At 44.4% G+C, this 19892-nt stretch overlaps 1 protein-coding gene across 3 annotated transcripts in view; it reads left to right on the forward strand.

Annotated features, from left to right (window-relative positions):
* The window catches only part of ASTN2 (astrotactin 2), a 279279-nt gene that overhangs the window by 96732 nt on the left and 162655 nt on the right, over positions 1-19892 (forward strand). For all 3 annotated transcript variants that reach the window (XM_087914557.1, XM_087914558.1, XM_087914556.1), the window contains exon 4: positions 17740-17889. In XM_087914557.1, coding sequence (XP_087770683.1) covers positions 17740-17889 — 150 coding nt within the window. The remainder of the gene's footprint in view (positions 1-17739; positions 17890-19892) is intronic.

Here is a 19892-nt window from a genome sequence, read left to right on the forward strand (position 1 = left end):
GAAGTTTGCACAGGCGCAGAGGCATTCCAACTCACCTTCTGCAAGCCTGCACTCTCCTTGTCGCCTCAGCAGCTGCCGTGCGGCGCTCTTCCGTGCCGTGCAAAGCAGTTGCGCTTCAAAAGCAGAGGATAAAATTGAGTATGAGAGCCCGGGCAGGCATGTAGGTCCAACAGCAGAGTGGTGGAGAGAACTGGTTCGGTCTCCACTGCTCACTGCACTACCGGCTCGGCTGAACCGGGCCAAACCGGTAGAAAACCACCACTACAATGGATGGAAACTAATCATGGAGAGAACCAAGCTAGAAACAAGAAAACATTTCCTGACAGTGAAAACGATTAATCGGAAGTTGTGCGTCCAGAAGTTGTGGGGTTTTCAAGAAGAGATTGGATAAACATTTATTTGATCTGCTTGAGCAGGGGGTTGGACTAGCAGACCTCCAAGGTCCCTTCCAACTGTGTTATTCTGTTATGTTGGATGCGGGAACCTTCCTGTTGTGCTAAATGATAAAGCCCAGGATTCATTTTTGGAGGGCAAAGAGTGATATGCAAATGAAACGAGCGATTAAAAAGTGGTTTCCCCTTCCCTCTGAGTCAGGCAATCAATAATTGATTGTACTGATGGGCCTTTCTCTATAACCATGGTTCTCTGAGTAGCCTGCAAACCAATTAAGCATAGAGTCCGTCTGCAGAGAACAGCATGGTAAGCGAGATCAGAATCTGCAGGAGGTAAAATAATAACTACAGTGGTTAAGAAAAGACACGGATTGGGTTTTTATTTTTTTCCTCTCCCTCTCTTAATTTCTATCCAACTTATTCCTAGGCAAAAAATTGGAAGGATGTCTCACTTTACAGGTTTCCGTCCCCCTGCTTGCTTTTCAAAAAACTGCACAAGAAAAATACAGCTTCTTTCCATGTTGTAGTTCCACACATTTCCCTTGCCGATTTTTTGATCTCAAAACTTAAGAGGAATTAGAATTTTACGGTAGCATTTAAAGCCGCGAGGAAGAGGGACCCGGTGATCTAGATTGCTGGTTCCACGCTGGGCTCAGTAATAAATGTGCGTGGTTTATTTCTGATGTGCAAACAGGGGTCAGGAATAAACCATGGATTTGGGATTGTGCACTATGGTTTGAATGGATTTGTTGTTGTTGTTGTTGGCTTATGGTATTCTGGAAGTTGGCATGAGGTGCAAATGAAGAGGCAATTTCTTGGTTCCTTATTTCTTTCTGGAACATCTGCAACATCTGCAGGGCAAGGAAAGCACAGCTGGAAACAGAAGGAAGACAGGGAGAATGTGTGTACAGTAGGGGTGGTCCAACTTTGGCAGCGTTGAGACTTGTGGACTTTCAACTCCCAGAATTCCCTGGCTTGAAGACCACAAGTCTTAACACTGTTGGTCACCCCTGATCTGCAGGATACTTTGATTGCTCATTAAACGAATGTTAAAAGGAAGGACATCTTCCTTTGTTGTAGAAACAGAACAATGTGAATGAAAGGCACTTTAAAAAAACCAACTCTTCTTTTCAGGTGGTCAGATTTTGGTCCACCACACTATAAAAAAGATGTTGAGAGTCTAGAAAGAGTGCAGAGAAGGGCAACCAAGATGATTAGGAGACTGGAGGTGAAAACATATGATGAATGGTTGCAGGATCTGGGCCTGGATAGACTAGTGAATAGAAGGACCAGGGGAGACAGGATAGCAGTCCTCCAATATTTGAGGGGCTGACACAGAGACCGGGGGGCGTCAAGCTATCTTCCAAAGCACCTGAAGGCCAGACATGGAATAATGGATGGAAACTAACCAAGGAAAGATTCAACCTGGAAATAAGGAGGAATTTTCTGACAGGGAGAACAATCCACCAATGGAACAGAAGCTGCCTTCAGAAGTTGTGGGAGCTTCATCCCTGGAGGCTTTCAAGAAGAGACTGGACTGCCACTTGTTCAGAAATGGTGTAGGGTCTCCTGTTTGGGTGGGGTGGGGGGTTGGATTGGATGACCTACAAGGTCCCCTTCCAACTCTGTTAATCTGTTAAAGATCCTGGGGGCTTTTGGAGAGTCACCTAGCTATCCATAATTGTAGACATTTCCTTTTTTCTCCAGAAGATCTGATTTGGGAGAATTGAAATCTCAAACACCCTTATTTATCTGGTATAATATAAGGCCTCCTGTTCAGTAGTGGGTTAGAAGACCGCCAAAGTCCCTTCCAACCCTATTATTCTATAATATTACATAACTGCATACGTTCCTTCATATACAGCAATTTGAAGTGAGCCTATCTTGGTTCTGAGGGTGTCAAATATCAGCGGCTTTTTTTTCCACCTAATTGCAAAGGATGAACAGTGTAATGATTTTAATTACTGTACCCTGTAAATTAAACATTTGGTACAAACTGCAAATTCAAGTAGCAATACTTCAATACTTCGAAAGAACACGATACCCTGTTATTTCTCCTGAAGTTTTTTATCTTGAAAAATCAAGCTAGCAGTGAATAAGACCAATCATTATTTCCTTTATTTATATGGCATTGCCAAGAGCACCACCAGGGAATCACGTTAACTCAGTAAAGGCCTTTTATTTTCTTTCTATCCCATCTCCTCCACCACCCCTCTCTCCCTCCCTCCCTCCCCCCCTCTCTCTTCATCCTACACCTACACCTCAACCCAGAACTCAAGGCAGTTAGAGACTTATAAGCACCCTGCAGCTTTTAAGTTGCTTAAATTTAGACATCAAAAGAGATTGCGTTCAGATATGTATTTTTATTTTTAAATGCAGCAGTTTAAGATCTGATCTCACACTGGGATCTCATTTCCACCCTTCTGGCAAAGCTCACTTTCCTTGCTCTCTGTGCCATGGTTGTATCACCAAATTTTAATTTTTTTAAGATACTCGAGTATCAACGGTTACCCTATCCACGCCTGTGCATTGAAAGTGATTCTACTTTTTCCCCAGGGTTGGACTAGAAGACCTCTAAGGCCCCTTCCCAACTCTGTTATTCTGTTATTCGAACAATGCTTCGGGCTTTCCTCCTTTTAATTTTCATGAGTCTTCCATGAAATCAGACGTGTTCTCAAAAATACAACCGCAACCCTAACCCTAGTCTTAAAAAGTAAATTTTACTATTCAGGAGCCGAAATAATTGTCCGTTTCTACACTGAATATTTTGCTCTTTGCACGACCAACCTCTGCTCTAGACCCCGATTGAGTTGGGGTACAATTATCAAAATTTAGACAACAAATTTCTTCCCACCATGTCTTCTTTCTCTCTTTTGTTTAACTCTAACTAAGCTTCAAGTCTGCAAAAAAAAAAAAAAAGACCAAGAAAACAGAAGCTTAAAGAGCTGGAAACAGTCCAGCCTGCCTTGATATCTTGGTCTGCATTTTTAGTGCTTTTTCAGTGGTCTGTTTTGCTAAAACTAAGCAACTCCACTGCACATTTTGGGGGGCTGTATTCCTTTTCCTATATTAGATGCTTTCTCCTGAGTTTTGGACTAATGCGTATTTCATTGCCTTGGGTTTTTTTTTTGCCTGGTCTCAAAGAAAAGAGAAGAGAAGAGAACCCATAGCAATAAGTAACAACACCCCATTTCTGCTTTACTGAAATGTCATTAGGAAATGTTTAATATAGTTAACCTCCAGTGCAGCAATAAACTGCTTCCAAATAAGTAAAAGCAAAGAGCATATTAATTTTTAAACGGGGAGGCAATTATGCAAAGAAAGGGAAGGACACCCAACCAAGTCTTCGGCTGTAATTGAACCAAGCGCCAATTCTTTTTAAAAAGAAGTGGATTTCTAATCTACAAAGGCCATGTCCCTGGCTGGCATTCAAAATAGCCTCTCTCTCTCTCTCTCTCTCTCCCTCTCCCTCTCCCTCTCCCTCTCCCTCTCTCTCTCTCTCTCTCTTCCTTTCTGTGCTATGTCTTAATAGAGACATGGCATTGATCTACATTAAGGTTGGGAGGGAAGTAAAAGCTTCTATTGCATACTTGGGATTAGGCATTATGGAGACAGAGGAAGTGGAGAGAGAGAGAGGAGGAAGAGGAGGAGGAGGGACAGAGGAGGAGGGGGAGGGGGAGGGAATGAGAGGAGGAAGAGGAGGAGAGAGAAGAAGGGATGGAAAGGAGGAGGAGGAGAGTTGAGGAGGGAAAGAGGAGGGGGGACAGAGAGAAAGAAGAAGAGGAGGAGGGATGGAGAGGAGGAACAGAAGGAGGGGGAGAAGAAAGGATGGAAAGGAAGAGAAGGGAGAGGCGAGGGAAGAGGAGGAAAAGGGAGAAAAGGGAGAAGGAGGGACAGAGGGGAGGAAGAAGAGGAGGGGGGATGGAGAGGAGAGAGAATAGGAGGGAGGAAAAGGGATGGAAAAGAGGTGGAGGAAGAGGAGAGGGAAGAGGAGGAGAAGGAGGGGCAGAGAGAAGGAAGAGGAGGTAGGAGGAAGGATAGAAAGGAAGAGGATGGGGAGGAGTAAGAGGGGGAAGAGGAGGTGAAGGAGAAGGATGGACAGAGAGAAGAAAGAGACGAAAGGGAAGAAAGAAGGCGCAGAGGAGGAGGTAATCTTCAAGATTCTGACATTTGAACAGAAGGAACAAGGTGTAATAACACAACGAAGGAGTTTTCTTCAGTATTGTACTTATTTTTAAGGGCCTCGTGACATATGTGCTGCACTCTTCAGAGAGTTTCTGCGCTTACATATTCTCCCACGCTCCTACTTACACAGAGATGGCAAAACGGACCCAAATTGATCTGGGACCTTCTTAAACCCTGAATGGAAAAGCACAATTGCAGCCATGCACCTGTTGGGCATCAGCTGGGTATCAATGGCCCAGGAGTCAGGGAGCGTTGAGAGATAAGGAGGGTCTTTCTTGCTGTTCCTTGGAGATAACTTGTTATAGCTGAAGGCTGGATGAGATGACATCCTTTCTCTCCTGACATTTATCCTCCTGGATCCTCCGGGGAAATCTCTGTATTTGGTATCGCAATGCAGAATCTTTTTTTGTTGTTGTTGTCGTTGTTGTTAAAGGGGAGGAGCGAAGTGTCACAAGCAGCTTTTGCTCATTGAGCTGTCACGGAAAGCTCCTTCCAGGTGTCACTTGACAGTAGGCAAGTCGAGCCTCCATCTTCCATCCATCCCACATTTAGTGTTGCCTTCTGCCAACGTTCCTTGCTTGTTGAGCTCCGGGTGGGAATAATTCAAGCCAGAGCAACGGATTTAGAGAGCGAAGGCCAGAAATGGAAAAGCTCACATGCTTGAACGGCGCTGTTGCTCGGCGTTGTGCTGCTTCTCTTGAGAAGGAGGAAGGTGTTTTTATTAGGATCTCCTTCTGTCGATTCTGTTGGTTGCGTCCCTTGGTTTACCTCCTAGTATAAAATTTAAGGGTGGAAAAAAAGGAAGGTTCTGGATTTAGGCAAGGAATCCAAAATGCGCAGGTACAGTATAGGTCGGCGGTCGCCAACCGGTGGGCCGGAGACCACTGGTGGTCTGCAAGAAAATTTTGGTGGTCCGCAGAGAAGTGTCACCCCCAAAAGCAATTTATCCAGGCTGCGCGGAAACACAAGGCTGCGCCACCCACATGGACCATGGGAACACAAGGCTTGCGTCGCTTGTATTGCGAACAACATGAGATAGTGAGGGCAGAGGGGGGAAAGGGCGGATGGGGGAACTTGCCCCACTCATCCCACGCGCCCGACCTGGGCACCGGGCTGCTTCTTTCCGCTTCTTTCTTCTTCTGCTTTTGGCTGCACGCAAGGAAAGCAGCCAAAGTCTTTCTTTCTCTCTCCCAAACTCCGCCAGAAATGAGTCTTTGGGACCCTGCAAGGCCTCCTGCTCCAAGAGGCTGTGCTGGCAAAGACTCATTTCTGGTGGAGTTTGGGGGAGAGAAAGACTTCTGCTGCTTCTGCTGCTTTCCTTGCATGAAGCCAAAAGTCAATCAGTCAGTCTCTCTCTCTCTCTCTCTCTCTCTCTCTCCCCCTCCTTCCCTCCCTCCCTCTATCTATCTCCCTGAGAATGGAGCTGGAGATGGTGTCCTGTGATCATAAATAAAGAATGATCGATTGGTAGGAAAACAGGGTGGGGAATTTTCCTGCAGTGTTTTTTGGGTGGGATTTTCCCAGGGTCTCTGGTCTGTGGGATTTAAAATTATGAGTTTGGTGGTCTCTGTGGTCCAAAAGGTTAGTGGTACCTTGCTCAATAGTGGTGACTATGAGAGGGATCTTGGAGTCCTACTGGACGCTCACTTAAATGTAAGCCATCCGTGTGCCGCAGCTGCCAAAAAAGCCAACACAGCATTGCAAGCATTGCAGGCAAAACTCGACCCACGGACTAGAGTACACTCCTGACCGGCTCAAGGTTGACTCAATCTTCCATCCTTCCGAGGTTGGTAAAATGAGACCCAGATTGTTGGGTCAAATTACTGACTCTGTAAACCACTTAGAGAGGGCTGGAAAGCACCGGAAAGCAGTATATAAGTCTGCATGCTATTGCTATAACCCTTGGTCCACCTCCAGGCTGACTTAAGATCCAAATCATCATCGCTCGTGGGAATTGAGCTGAAATCTCTTCTCTTCTGTACTTTATTTTTTGCCCTATCCTATTGAGGGAGAAGGACTGCAAGATGTTTGCATTTTATCAATTTAGAGATTCAGGAGTACGGTATGCAGTGAGGCTTTCTCTGCTACCTTCCTTACTCTTTCCAGATACCAACAAATTTCTCTTAATATCTTGGAGGGGCCCACCGAGACCACGCAAAAGAAGTGTCTTCTTCAAGACAACTCATGATGATGAAGATGCCGGATTTCTGCTCTTGAACCCCCAAATCATCATTTGCTTTTAGCAAAAGAGGGGGTGTGACTTCCTTTGACTTCCCTCTCTTCCCGTCTCCCTCTGTGTTTGCCTTGAAAGCAGATGGCTTTGATTTTTGCAATAGTTTGTAAGATTGAGTACAGCACAGTTAATCATATGCTGTTTATCTGTTTCCCTGTAAACACACGAGCCTGCTACAGAATCTGATTACAACAGCAAAGCATCACATGGAAGTACCATATAGAAGTCCCCGGGGACGTGGCAAGTCTTGATTCAATCAAGCCGCATCTGTTCATCCAGGCAGATTTTTTTGTTGTTTTGTTTTTCCCTTCTCCCCATGACCTGGTGGTGGAGGTGTTATTTCTAAAGCAAATATTGTCGCTTCCCTAAAAAAAGAAAATAAAATTACAGCCATTGTCCTGGATAAATGGGATATGGCTGGCTCCCTGGTTCACAAATTGCTCCAAATAGCTCTGTATATCTTCACCATGGGTCTTTAAACTTGACGGTTTTAAGACCTGTGGACTTCAACTCCCAGAATTCCTCCTCCAGCCATGTTAGCTCAGAAATTCTGGGAGTTGAAGTCCACAAGTCTTAAACTTGTCAAGTTTGAAGACGCTTGATCTTCACCAAAGTTGACAACTTTAAGTCTTGTGGACTTCAACTCACAGAGTTCCCCAGCTGGCTGAGGAATTCTGGGAGCTGAAGTCCACAGGTTTAAACCTTGCCAAAGTTGGGCACCCCTGGATCTGTAGAACACTCTGGTTGCTTATTAAACCGTTGTTAAAATGAGGGACATCTTACTTACTTACTTAAAAGAGGAGCAAGAGGGGGTGGGGCTTTTTCAGGAAACAATGTGTTCATTCTTTCATTCCATCATTGTAAAGATCCGTCTGTTCGTCCCGGAGCCTCTGTGCCAAGCCCTTCCTTGTTAGCACTGTGTTTGGAAATATTTACCAGGCAGCTTTCCAAGATAGATAAGGTTTGAGCTCCTAATTATACCCTTGAAAGACTGTTTGCCAGGCTGTTGGCTGAAAGTGAATGCAAGAAATTCACATTTGTTTAATAAAAGGTGTTTGGTCATGACAAAGATTCTACTTAGTGCTTTTGGGGGAAACCTAGGACAGAACAATTAGATACACAGGTGTGGATTGCTCCAAACGCACCTCTCCTCCCTTCCCCTTTGATGGCAGGAACCCAGCAAGGTGCCAGGCCGACGATGGAGATCCTGACACTTGGGGTAGTGATCAGATGGCATTAAAAACGCTCCTTGTCTTGATTGGTGTGCCCATCTGCAAAAGTACACCGCAGGATCAGAATTAATTGCCTCCCCCAACCCAGGGAGTAAACGCTTACTTTTTGCATTAACCAGCCTCAAGCGTATATAATTTTGTCAATCTCTTCACAAGGCAGACCAGTGCCTTCCCTCTAATCCTTTAATTTTCCAAGCGCATACGCCAAGACCTGGTTGGCCTGGAAAGACAAAATAGATTTATTTTGCAAAATTGGGCCTGAATTGCTCGGATGCCTTAAACTTCAAGAATAGCCTCTATCCCAGCTTATCTTTCTTGCTTTTGGGGTTAGGTGAACCCCATTTGGAAACCTAGAATGCAGGAGTGCGAACAATTAATTCCTGACAGTGAGAACAATTAAGAAGCTGAAGAAATGGTGGGATTCATATTTTTTTTTTTTACTACCGGTTCTGTGGCTGTGACATGGTGGACATGGTTTAGTGAGTATGGCAGAGGAAGGATACTGCAAAATCCCCATTTCCACTCCACCCCACTAACCTGCTTTCCAGCTCCGTTCTCCTGTGCAGGGCAACCAAAGAAGAGCCAGCAGATCAGCTGGGACTCAATGGGAGGCAGAGAAGAGACAGGAACAGGGCCAGTCAGAGGCGGTATTTGCCGGTTCTCCGAACTACTCAAAATTTCTGCTATCGGTTCTCCAGAACCGGTCAGAACCTGCAGAATACCAGCTCTGCTCCTGGAGGCAGGACAAGAAGCAGTAGATGGAAACCCACCAAAGAGAGAACCATCCTAGAATTAAAGAGAAATTTGTTTGACAGTTAGAACTATTAATCGGTGGAACAGCTTGCCTCTAGATGTTGTAAATTCTCCGACACTGGAAGTTTTCAAGAAGAGATTGGACAGCCCCTTGTCTGGAATGAGATAGTGTCTTCTGCTTGAGAAGGGGGTTGGACTAGAAGGCCTCTAAGGCCACTTCCAACTCTGTTATTCTGTCTGTTAATAACTTTGGGTGCTCCATCACTTTAGAGATTCGCAGGCATCCAAGTCATGGTTGGGCCAAGCTTGGATGTTCCAAGCGTCCCTGGAGGCTTTTAAGAGACTGGAAAACCAAGCATTACAGGGTCTCCTTCTTGAGCAGGGGCTTGGACTAGAAGACCTCTAAGAGTCCCTTCCGACTCTGTTATTCCATTCTTCTTGTTTCCTGGGGCAAGCTTCTCTGACTTGCCGTAGCCACGAGCGTCCGCTCCCCATTCTTGGTTTATCTATGTTTTCTGTCAGTCTCGATGTTTAGCCTTGTCTGCATCCAGGAACGGTGCTTGGAGTTTGGTCCGTAACTATGAATGTTTGATGAGGCTTAACCTAAATTATTTATGGGCCGTCTTAGAAGGAGGCTGCAGGCTAGTGTGGAACAAGAATAGCCTGGAGGTGTTCTTTGCTTGCTGAAACAATGTAGGGTTGGAGGATTGGAAGGAATTCCTTTCCCCTGCCTCTACCTTCCCAATTTCTGTCACTTCTCCTTGTTTATCAGAAGTTTTTTGTCTCAATATAGATCTTTTCAAGAGGATCCCTTGCAGAGCATTTCAGAAAACATGTTCTTTAACTGACAGGTTATTGTCTCGAGCGTGGTTAGCCATACCATTTACAGTCTTATGGACTTCATTTACAGAACAACAGAATAATAAGGGAGCTTCTAACCCAACCCCCTGCATAAGCAGGAGACTTTATACCAATTGAGACAAATAGTTGTCCAACGTCTTCTTAAAAACTTCCAGTGTTGGAGCATTTACAACTTCTGGAGGCAAGTAGTTCCACTGGTTAATTGTTCTCACTATCAGGAAATCTCTCCTTAGTTCTAGGTTGCTTCTCTCCTTGATTAGTTTCCATCCATTGCTTCTTGTCCTTCCTTCAGGTGCTTTGGAAAATAGGTTGAACCTCTTCTTCTTTATGACAACACAATGCTCAAAACTTGATTAGGGTTAACTGTGGCCTCTTTCTTTACGATGCATGCAAAACTTTGCCCATTTGATAAATTTACAGTCCACAAAATCCATGAAAAATGATTTTATTTTTCACCCACCAAGATAAAGAGGTTGTGTGAACGTAGATGTAGAAAATGAACGAGGTATCGGAGGAATTTATAGTGCCCAGAGTCATCTCTTGCCCCCAATGATCTGGGTCCTCATTTTACCAACCTCGGAAGGACAGAAGGATGAGTCAACCTTGAGCCTGGTGAGATTCGAACTGCCAAATTGCAGGCAGCAGAAGTAGCCTGCAGGACTGCATTCTGTGTGCCACCATGGTTATTGCATCTTATGGTAGACAAGAGATTTCATTGGGTAGATATTCTAGAAGCTGTGGCATAAGACCAGAGCAACACTCTAGCAACATCTAATCTCAGTCATTGTCATTCTTGCAGCCTAGGCTTGTGCACTTGGGTGTGTGTTGTGACTGGCCTTCTAACAGCCTCAGACCTAAGCTTTTTGGAAAAAAACAACCTGTTTTTGTGTTTTGTTTTCTTTCGCTTCATTTCTGTTCTTCCCATTTTCTGAAGCATGGACTGTTGATCTCTCTTCTTGCACACCAGAGTTGGAAAATCCTCTCGTCAGAGTTGATGAGAAAATCAAGCTGCGAGCCCTCTTGTACATATTTAGTTGTTGTTCTTTACTGAAAGAACAGTTGTTTGGTTTAGTTTAGTTGTTGTTCTTTAGTTGTTGTGCCATTCAGGACCATTTTTTTCCTATTTGAATAAGGGGGAAAAAACGGGAAGAGAAGTTTCTATCTAGCATGGATTTAAAAGAAGTGTGAGGGACCTATAGCTTTGCAGACATTGCTGAACTATGCATCCTTCAAGACTGGCGGTGCTCGCTAAGATTTCTGGAAATAACAGTTCAGCAAAACCTAGAATTCCATAGCTCCCTCAGCCCTTATTCTGACACTGATTAATGTTGGTCAACAGTAATTAGTATCCAGGCCTATAAAACTGTATGCAGCGTCAGTTCCCCTCGTGCCCTTTCATGGTACAATATTCCACAGAGCTAACTCTTATACCATCTTGATAGCTCTGGATGGTTTGTGTGAACTAAATGAGTGAAACTCTTGGTTGTTTAACCTTCCTTCCTTCCTTCTCTCTCTTTGCCTTCCTTCCTCCTCCCTCCCTCCCTCTTTCCTTCCTTCTCTCTCTATTTACCTCCCTCCTTCCTCCCTTCCTTCTTTTCTTTCCTCCCTTCCTCTCTCCCTTCTTCCTTTCTTCCCTTCCTGCCTTCCTGTCTTCCTCCTTTCCTTCCTTCCTTCTTTCCTCCCACCCTCTTTCCTTCCCTTCTTTCCTTCCCTTCCTTTCTCCCTCCCTCCCTCATTCCCATGTTACTCCATGTTTTAAAATTACAAACCAATTCATCAACCGGTCCCTTCCGTTTTCTTTTCAGTCCCCATCTCTGTTTGAATAGGAGTGGCATTATCCCTTTATATCTCGATTCTCTAGGATTTCTGGAACTCGGTTTCCAAAGCCCCCGGCCAGTATGAGGGCTAGGGAAGATGAGAGCTGAGACCTCCAAGATCCAGAGGCAACCAAATTCTTTGCTCGGAGCATAAAAGCTGGAGGTGATCAGGAAGCAAGATAATAGGCTCAGCCTTTTGTTTTATTTTTGGGGGGTTGAAAAGCATCTGAAAAAAAAAAAAACAACCTTTTTTTTCTCTGCCCTTCTGGGGATTTATTCTGCTCATGGCTGAAATTGTCCTGTATTACCTTGATGGAACGGAAGAGGGAAGAAAAAAGGTAGCAGAGCAGCCAATCCTAAAACATGCTTAAATGGAAAGGACTCTGCGTGTGAGTGTATAAGAGGGGAGGGGGCTGCCTGCCTTCCTTTACAGGTGAGGTGGGGGCTTGGGTTTCTCATGATGAGCCCTGCAATTAATACAGATTGGATTTCATTCCGTTTCCCCCAAAAGAAAAGGCGGCGATTTTGTGGGTCTCGCTCATTTCCAAATAGAATTAACATTCTGCGGCTTCTTCCAGTGAACCGCGAGTTTGCACACATGAGTGGAGACAATTAGCTTAGAAGTGATTGAGCACCGTGACTGGGAAAAGGATGAGTGTGGAAGAAGGAAAAAAGAAAGAGAGGAGGGTGGGGGGGGCGTTGAGATGGGAGACCCTCCCTCTTGGTTGAAGTAGTAGCCGGTTTTAGGAGCAGGAGAGAAGGGAGCCTTGGAGCCTCTGGAAGTTGTACAGTGGAGGCTCCAAGAGGCAACTGGGTTTTTTTCTGTTTTTCCTTGAAGACATTTTGCTTCTTATCCAAGAAGCTTCTTCAGTTCAGTACAGTTGTCTCTTAAAAAGGGACAACCATGGATGAGTAAGAATCTCCTTTATAGCATCCAGCCAGTCGGTACTAGGGTGATCCTTCCCCTTTTTCAGCTGATCCCTCTCTCCTTCCTTCCTTCCTTCCTTCCTTCCTTCCTTCCTTCCTTCCTTCCGTCCTTCCTCTCTCCTCCTCCCCCTTCTTTCTTCTTTTTCCTCCTCTTCCTCATCTTCCCCTTCACATACCCTCACTCTCTTGTAGGACCAATGAAGTTATTTTCTCCTTCTCCTCCCTCTTCCCCCCTCCTCCTTTTCCTCATTCCTTCTTCTCCTCCTTCCTTCCTCCCTCCTCCCTCCTCCTCTTCCTTCTTTCTTCTTTTCCCTCCTCCACCTCCTCTCCACACACCCCCACTCTCTTGTAGCACTGATGATGTTACCTTCTCCTCCCCCTTCCGCTCCCTTTTCCCCTCCTCCTTGTTCCTTCTTCTCTTCCTTCTTCCTTCCTTCCTCCCTCCCTCCCTCCTCCTTTTTCCTTTCTTCTTTCCCCTCCTCCCCTCTTCTCTCCCTCCGTCTCCTCCTACTGGTGCCCATTTAAAAACAGAGTTTAAATGGATGCTAAAAGTGGTGTCCTTGATGCAGAAGGATTACCAGAATTGATCAAGAGAAGGCTTCTGTGTTTATCCTTTGTTTGCATGTAGCATTTCAACACGCCCAGCACAAGGCATTAGCTGGTTGCTGTGACCTTGGGCCAGGCACCAGCCTTTGGTGTTTTATTTAAAAAAAAGAGAGAGAGAGAGAGTGAGATTCTCTTCTTCCCTCCAGTTTTATTTAACTTTTTGAGTGATTATATCGAGTTTTTTTTTTCTCCCCCTTCCTGCTTTATGCCAGATAAGGGTTGTCATTGGCACAATGCCTAGAACAGTAAAGGAAGAAAAATTAAGAGGAAAGGAGGCATCTCATGAATAGATTAGCAGAAAAAGTACATTTCTTCTGTTTTCCTGGAAAAGGAACGGTGTTGTTTGTAAAGCATGGTTCTTCTTCCCTTCATTGGCTTTAAGGGAAGCCAATGAAGGGAAGAAACAGGCTTTAGAAATATGGTGAAAGAGGTTTACTTCAAAGGGGGATGAATAGATGAGTGGATGGATGGATAGATGAGTGGATGGATGGATGGATGGATGGATGAGTGGATGGATGGATGAGTGGATGGATGGATGGATGGATGAGTGGATGGATGGATAGATGGTTGGTTGGATGGATGAGTGAATGGATGAGTGGATGGATGGATAGATGGTTGGTTGGATGGATGAGTGAATGGATGGATAGATGGATGAGTGGATGGGTGGGTGGATGGATGGGTGGATGAGTGGATGGATGGATAGATGGATGGATGGATGGATGAGTGGATGGATGAGTGGATGGATGGATGGATGAGTGGATGAATGAGTAGATGGGTGGATGAGTGGATGGATGGATAGATGGATGAGTGAATGGATGGATGGATGATGGATGGATGAATGAGTGGATGGATGGATGGATGGATGGATGGATATGAATGGATGGATGAGTGGATGGATGAGTGGATGGATGAATGGGTGGAAAGATAGACTGACAGACTGATAGAAGTATATCCTTCCTTTAAAAATGTAGGTATTTAGTCTAACAGAATAAGAGTCAGAAGGGACCTTGGAGGTCTTCTAGTCCAACCCCCTGTTCAAGCAGGGGAGCCTATTTTAGACAAAGGTCTGCCCAGTCTATAATCTAACCATCTTCTTTATTCACGTCCCAAGCACTTACAAAGCATAGACATGCAACATTCAACACCGAGCAAATAAAAAAGAGGTGCAACTACCCATAATCTAACCACGACCTTGAAGAAAGAGCTGTGAGGTGGGGTTGCTTTTTCATGTCACACCCTATATGCCTCTCTCCCCCACCCCGCCTCCCTCTTTCTCCCTTCCCCTCGGCCAGACAGAGGAATGTTCTTGTTTAAATTAGCCTTTTTGAAAGGCTGTTTGGGAGCAGGGAAGGAAAACCAGAGGATTCCCCAGAGAACACATTATCCTGCCTTGTTTATAATCCAATCCAATTGGCTTATCTAAGAACTGACGGGAGAGGCAAAATCACTTCCCCAGAGCTATCAGTATCTTGCAGGTTGCTACGATACACAATCAAGTTTGGTTATTTCTGATTATTGCTTTGCTGGCTCGTGTATATCTAACAACATTACACCAATGCCTTTGGAAGGCTCCCTTGTCTTTTTTGACACCGAACAAGGCATAAATATTCTCAGCCTTTTCCCAGGGCAAGAAGATGAGGACTCTTGAGTTCTCAGTTGCCTCTTGTCATACCTGGTGGTAGGTATGGTGGTAGCGCATGGTCAAGGAGTGGGGGGGGGTTGCTTGAGAAGAAGACACTTGGGACAAGCCTAGCGATATCTGTCTGGTGGTTGAAAGAATACAAAGGAGAAGGGCTGACTTGATTTGCCTTCCAGTGGGATGCTGGAGGAAGGCAAGGGAAGGGAGAAGGAAGGAAGGGAGGGAGGGAGGAAAGAAGGGAGATGGGAGGAAGGGGAGAGGGTAGGAAAGAAAGGGAGGGAGAAAGGAAGGAGGGAGGGAGAGAGGGGAGAGAGGGAAGGAATGAAAGAAGGAGGAAGGAAGGAAGGAAGGAAGGGAAGGAGGGAGGGAGAGATGGGAGAGAGGGAAGGAAGGAAAGAAGGAGGAAGGAAGGAAGGAAGGAAGGAAGGAAGGAAGGAAGGAAGGAAGGAAGGGAAGGAGGGAGGGAGAGATGGGAGAAAGGGAAGGAAGGAAAGAAGGAGGAAGGAAGGGAGGGAGGGAGGGAGGTGGAAGGAGGGAGGGAGGAATGAAGGGAGATGGGAGGAAGGGGAGAGGGTAGGAAAGAAAGGGATGGAGAAAGGAAGGAGGGAGGGAGAGATGGGAGAGGGAAGGAATGAAAGAAGGAGAAAGGAAGGAAGGGAAGGAGGGAGGGAGAGATGGGAGAGAGGGAAGGAAGGAAAGGGGAAGGGAGGAAGGAAAGGGAAGGAGGGAGGGAGAGATGGGAGAGAGGGAAGGAAGGAAGGAAAGAAAAGGGAGGAGGGAAGGAGAGATATGCGAGAGGGAGGGAAGGAAGGAAGGAGGAGCTCAAACAACCTAGGAAAAATAGCCAAGGGTCTCATAGCTGAAGAAGTCCCTTGGTCTCTCTTTCTCTCTCTCTCTCTGTCTCTCTCCCTCCCTCCCCCCCTTCCTCCCTCTTGCTAAATTATTTTGCAAAGGGGTTGTAAAGGAAGATAGGAGCTTGCAGATCAGAACCAGAAATTCCTTGTAGGAAAGTGGACGAGGAAGAGAGAGGGAGGGAGGGAGAGACAGAGAGACAGAGAGAGACCCATAGTCAAAACCAAGGGAACATTTGCGTGTCAATAAACTGATGAAGGTGGTGAGGTTATTATGGCCAATAGTTTATCTCCCTTCTCCGACCCCTGAATTCTTATTAGCTAGGTGACTTTCTTCTCCCAGAATCAGGCTTGCCATTCTGATAAACCCTGGACAAATCATGGATATATTTTTTTTAAGTAAAACCTCCTTTTGAGGGAAATTTTACTGCATTATCTTGGCCACCAGCGAAAGCCTTCAAAGGCCTGGCAAATTGCTACCATATCTAGCAAGCTGATGCTATCAGAGAAACTTTATAGCTGCAGAGCCTGTGAAATTACATGCCCGGATTCTGGTGGCATCAAAGGCCTGGCAGCTCAGCCTTTTTCTCCCTTTCGTTCTTCTTTTTTTTTTTCCCCTTCCAGATTTCTCCATCCCTCAATCTTTCTAAAACACAGTTCCTCACCTTCCCTTGCCCGATAATCTCAGGAGCTCTTGCAGGAGACTTTTAAAGTCCCAATTGGGGAGGAGAGGAGAGGAGACAGGACTCGGAACTTTTTATATTTTATTTTATTTATATACTAGCTGGATACCCGTGCTTCGCTACGAAACTATGTGGCCGGGCTTAGTTTTTGGGGAAGGGACCTTGGAGGCCTTCTAGCTGTACCCACTGCTCCGGCAGGAAACCCTATGCCAGTTCAGTCAAATGGCTGTCCAATCGCTTCTTGAAAAGCTCCAGAGATAGAGCGCCCACAACTTCTAGAAGCAAGCCATTCCAATAATTGATTATTATCACTGTCAGGAAGTTTCTGTTTAATTCCAGGCTGGTTCTCTCCTTGATTAATTTCCATCCTTTGTTTCTTGGCAGGTGCTTTGAAGACCCCCTACAATTCTTTGTGGCAGCTCCTTAGATATTAGAACATAGCTATTATGTCACCTGTAGTTCTTCTTTTCATTAAACTAGATATATCCAATTCCTGCAACAGTTCTTCATATGTTTTAGCCTCCGGTCCACTAAGCATCTTTGTTGCCCTTCTCTGCACTCTTTCCAGAGTGTCAACATCTTTTTTTTTAATAATATGTTGACCAAAACTCATTTAAGTAGACCAAACAGGTGTAGCAACTCTCGTTTGAAGGGGGGGAATTCCCCGGGAGACTTCTACAATGAGGTGCTTTCCAGGTTTCTGGCTGTAGAATTGTTGGCTTCAGCAAGCCTAATTGATTTCTAGTTTTTGCCTTGGAGGAAAAACCAGCCATGTCTAATGTACATTTGCTTCAAGGCTATAGCAACTCAACCATGTGCCCATGCAACCTTAGGTTAAATTCAGCATCAGTTCCACATGTCACAATGGGTACTTCAGCCAAGCGTTTGGCAGTTCTCATTGCAAACGTGAAGTTGACAGCGGTATGTTTGGAGGGAAAGATTAATATGGATTCGCTCCGTGGTGAACGCTGAAGATAACTCGAGAGCAGACATAGGGATGAATGTGGCAAGATTATGGCCCACAAAAAAAATATATAGAAAAGCCATCAAATACTTCCAGGGAAAGATCAGATTATAAAATTAAGTGAACTTGCAGAAATGACAAAGTTGACCGGTCTGGTCCGAGAGAGAAAAAAAAAAACCAAGAAAGAATTTTTTGCAAGACTGGAAACCTTATATGGGGAACTTTGGTGAAAGAAGAAAACAGTTGAATTTGATGGTTTCCGTACTGAAGAAGGATAAAGAGATTGGGAAAAATGATTAAGATGATAAATATGTTATTTAAACAAGGCTGTAGGGAATAGTTGTAAGGGTTATTTTTTTTTCTTGTTTCCTTCCTTTTTTCTGTTTCTTATTTTTGATTTTGTGTGTGTTTTACTACACTGAAAGAAAATATAGATATTGGATTGGAATGGAAAAGAATGGAATAGAGGATAAAAAGTAGGATGGGATGGGATGGAATAGAATAAGGAATGGAATGGAATGGAACGGAACTTTACTGAGCCATCACTTCATGGCCCCTTTAACCTCCCACTCCCATTGTCTCTCTCTGTCTTGCAGCTGCAGAGGTGTCTCAGGAAACAGTGGAGACCCTGATGCAGAAATTCAAGGAGAGCTTTCGGACCAACACACCCATTGAGATTGGCCAGTTGCAGTCCGCTGTGCATAGCTCATCTGTTGGGAGACGGAAACGCAGGAACCGACATCGAGGTAAGTGTACGCATTTGAAGCAAAAAAAACAACAACTCCTATTTGAAATGTTCTTCCATTCACAGCTCATGGTTAATTGGCCCTCAGGCCTGTGAGTGATTGGAACTCCATAGAACATTAAGGTTAAGTGATGATTTAGCAACTTACAATGTTTGCAGTTTGTATCCAATTGCAAACCTAAACTCCTTTGCCTCATTAATCCTTCAGAATCCCATTCCCTTTCCCCCCCTTCTTCTTCTTCTTCTTGTTTTTTTTTTTAAACTCTCTAAATGAAACTGTCCTTTTGGGATGCATTTATTTTCTCCTAACAGCCATGCAATGGTGACACCAGCCAAGTGTGAATTCAGCATTGCTTCCGTGTAAGCAACAGTCAACCTCTGATCCCTGATGGATCTGCATGTAATTATTTTTACAGTAAATTTAATTAATGCTGAGCTTCCGTGAAAGATGGCAGTCTTTAATTAACATCAAATAATAATAATAATGATACCATTAACGATTAATATTAATAAATATTATAGAATATGCAAACGAAGACCAGCACTGACTAAACAATGGGCAGTTGTGGTTTCATGTTGTTGCGCCTGTAATAATAATAATCAGAAGCATTTAATGTCTACAAAGGCCAACAACCAGCTAAAGAACCGGCCACTGCAATTTTTTGAAATAATAATAATGTGCTCTGGGATTTTAGAATTCAAACAGACAGGTGCTTGCCATACGACACCTCAGACTTAACAATTGTCAGTAAGAAGGAAAAAAATGAAATCTGGATAATGGATGTGGCAGTACCTGGAGACAGCAGAAGAGAAGAGGAAAAAAAAAAAACTGGAGAAAAATCATAACATGCCAAGCCTTGTGATTATTTATTTATTCGTATCTGCCTTTATTATGTTTTTTACAAATAACTCGAGGTGGTGAATGTAACAAATATAAGGAAAACAACTGGTGGGCGGGGGGGAAGGAACGATAGTATGAGGACCTATAGGCGCCTCGGGTGCAATTTCAAAATATCCAGAGTATCACTTCAATCCCGCCGGCGTTGTATCACCATTGGTCAATTGCAGAAGGCAGTTTTAAAAGAATAACTGAGTTGGAAGGGACCTTGGAAGTATTAATAGGTATTAACAGTGGTCAATAAAGTTATTATTCTTATTCAAGTTCATCTTGTCAACTGATAAAAATCTTCCATGTTTCTTTTCGGGTTTTTTTTAAACATTCTTTTTAAATCATTGAGAGCCTTGTTCTCTTTAAAACAAATATTCCACTACACAACAATAGAATTTTTTTCTATCACTTTAATCATCTATTTTCTAACCCTTTTCTATTTCTAATATAACAGTGCTATCCCATGCACCAAAAATATATCCTACAGACGAACGGCAAGCATGACAGAATACAGACACAATGCTGGTGTGGATTCGAGCAAGGGTTGTTTTTTTTCTTTACCATTTTATTTTGAACAAGCACTAGTCCCTGCAGGGAAGCTCGAAGGAAAATAACACAAGGAAACTCCACTGAAGAGCAGCCGGTAGAGTCTTACCTTAGAAGTAAAACACTGCAGGCGGGTTAAAAAATGAAAAACCAACCAAAAACTGGAATAAGGTTTTTATAAACAGAGGCAGAGAATCAAAATCATGGGAAGAGTGTTAGTAACTGCTTAGTAAAGCCTTCGTTGGGAGATCCTAAACCTCGGCTTTCAGGCCATGTCCAAAACCTTGCCATCCATCAGTTGTGTCAAATTCTATTTCATTGAGGGCCGCATCAGGGTGTGTTTGATTTTGGACGGACGAGGGGGTATGGCCGGGGATGGGCATGGCCAGTTTGACATTACTCATGTCGGGGGCACCTGTGGTGGCCAAATGCTAAGGCAGGATTTCCCTGAGACCCTCCCTCATTATAATCTTCCTTCCTTCCTTCCTTCCTTCCTTCCTTCCTTCCTTCCTTCCTTCCTTCCTTCCTTCCTTCCTTCCTTCTCATTTCCCTTCCTTCTTTCTCATCTT

Source organism: Pseudonaja textilis, chromosome 17, assembly GCF_049901715.1.
Source record: "Pseudonaja textilis isolate UNSWEBS1 chromosome 17, rPseTex1.2, whole genome shotgun sequence".
NCBI classification, from domain to species: Eukaryota; Metazoa; Chordata; class Lepidosauria; order Squamata; family Elapidae; genus Pseudonaja; species Pseudonaja textilis.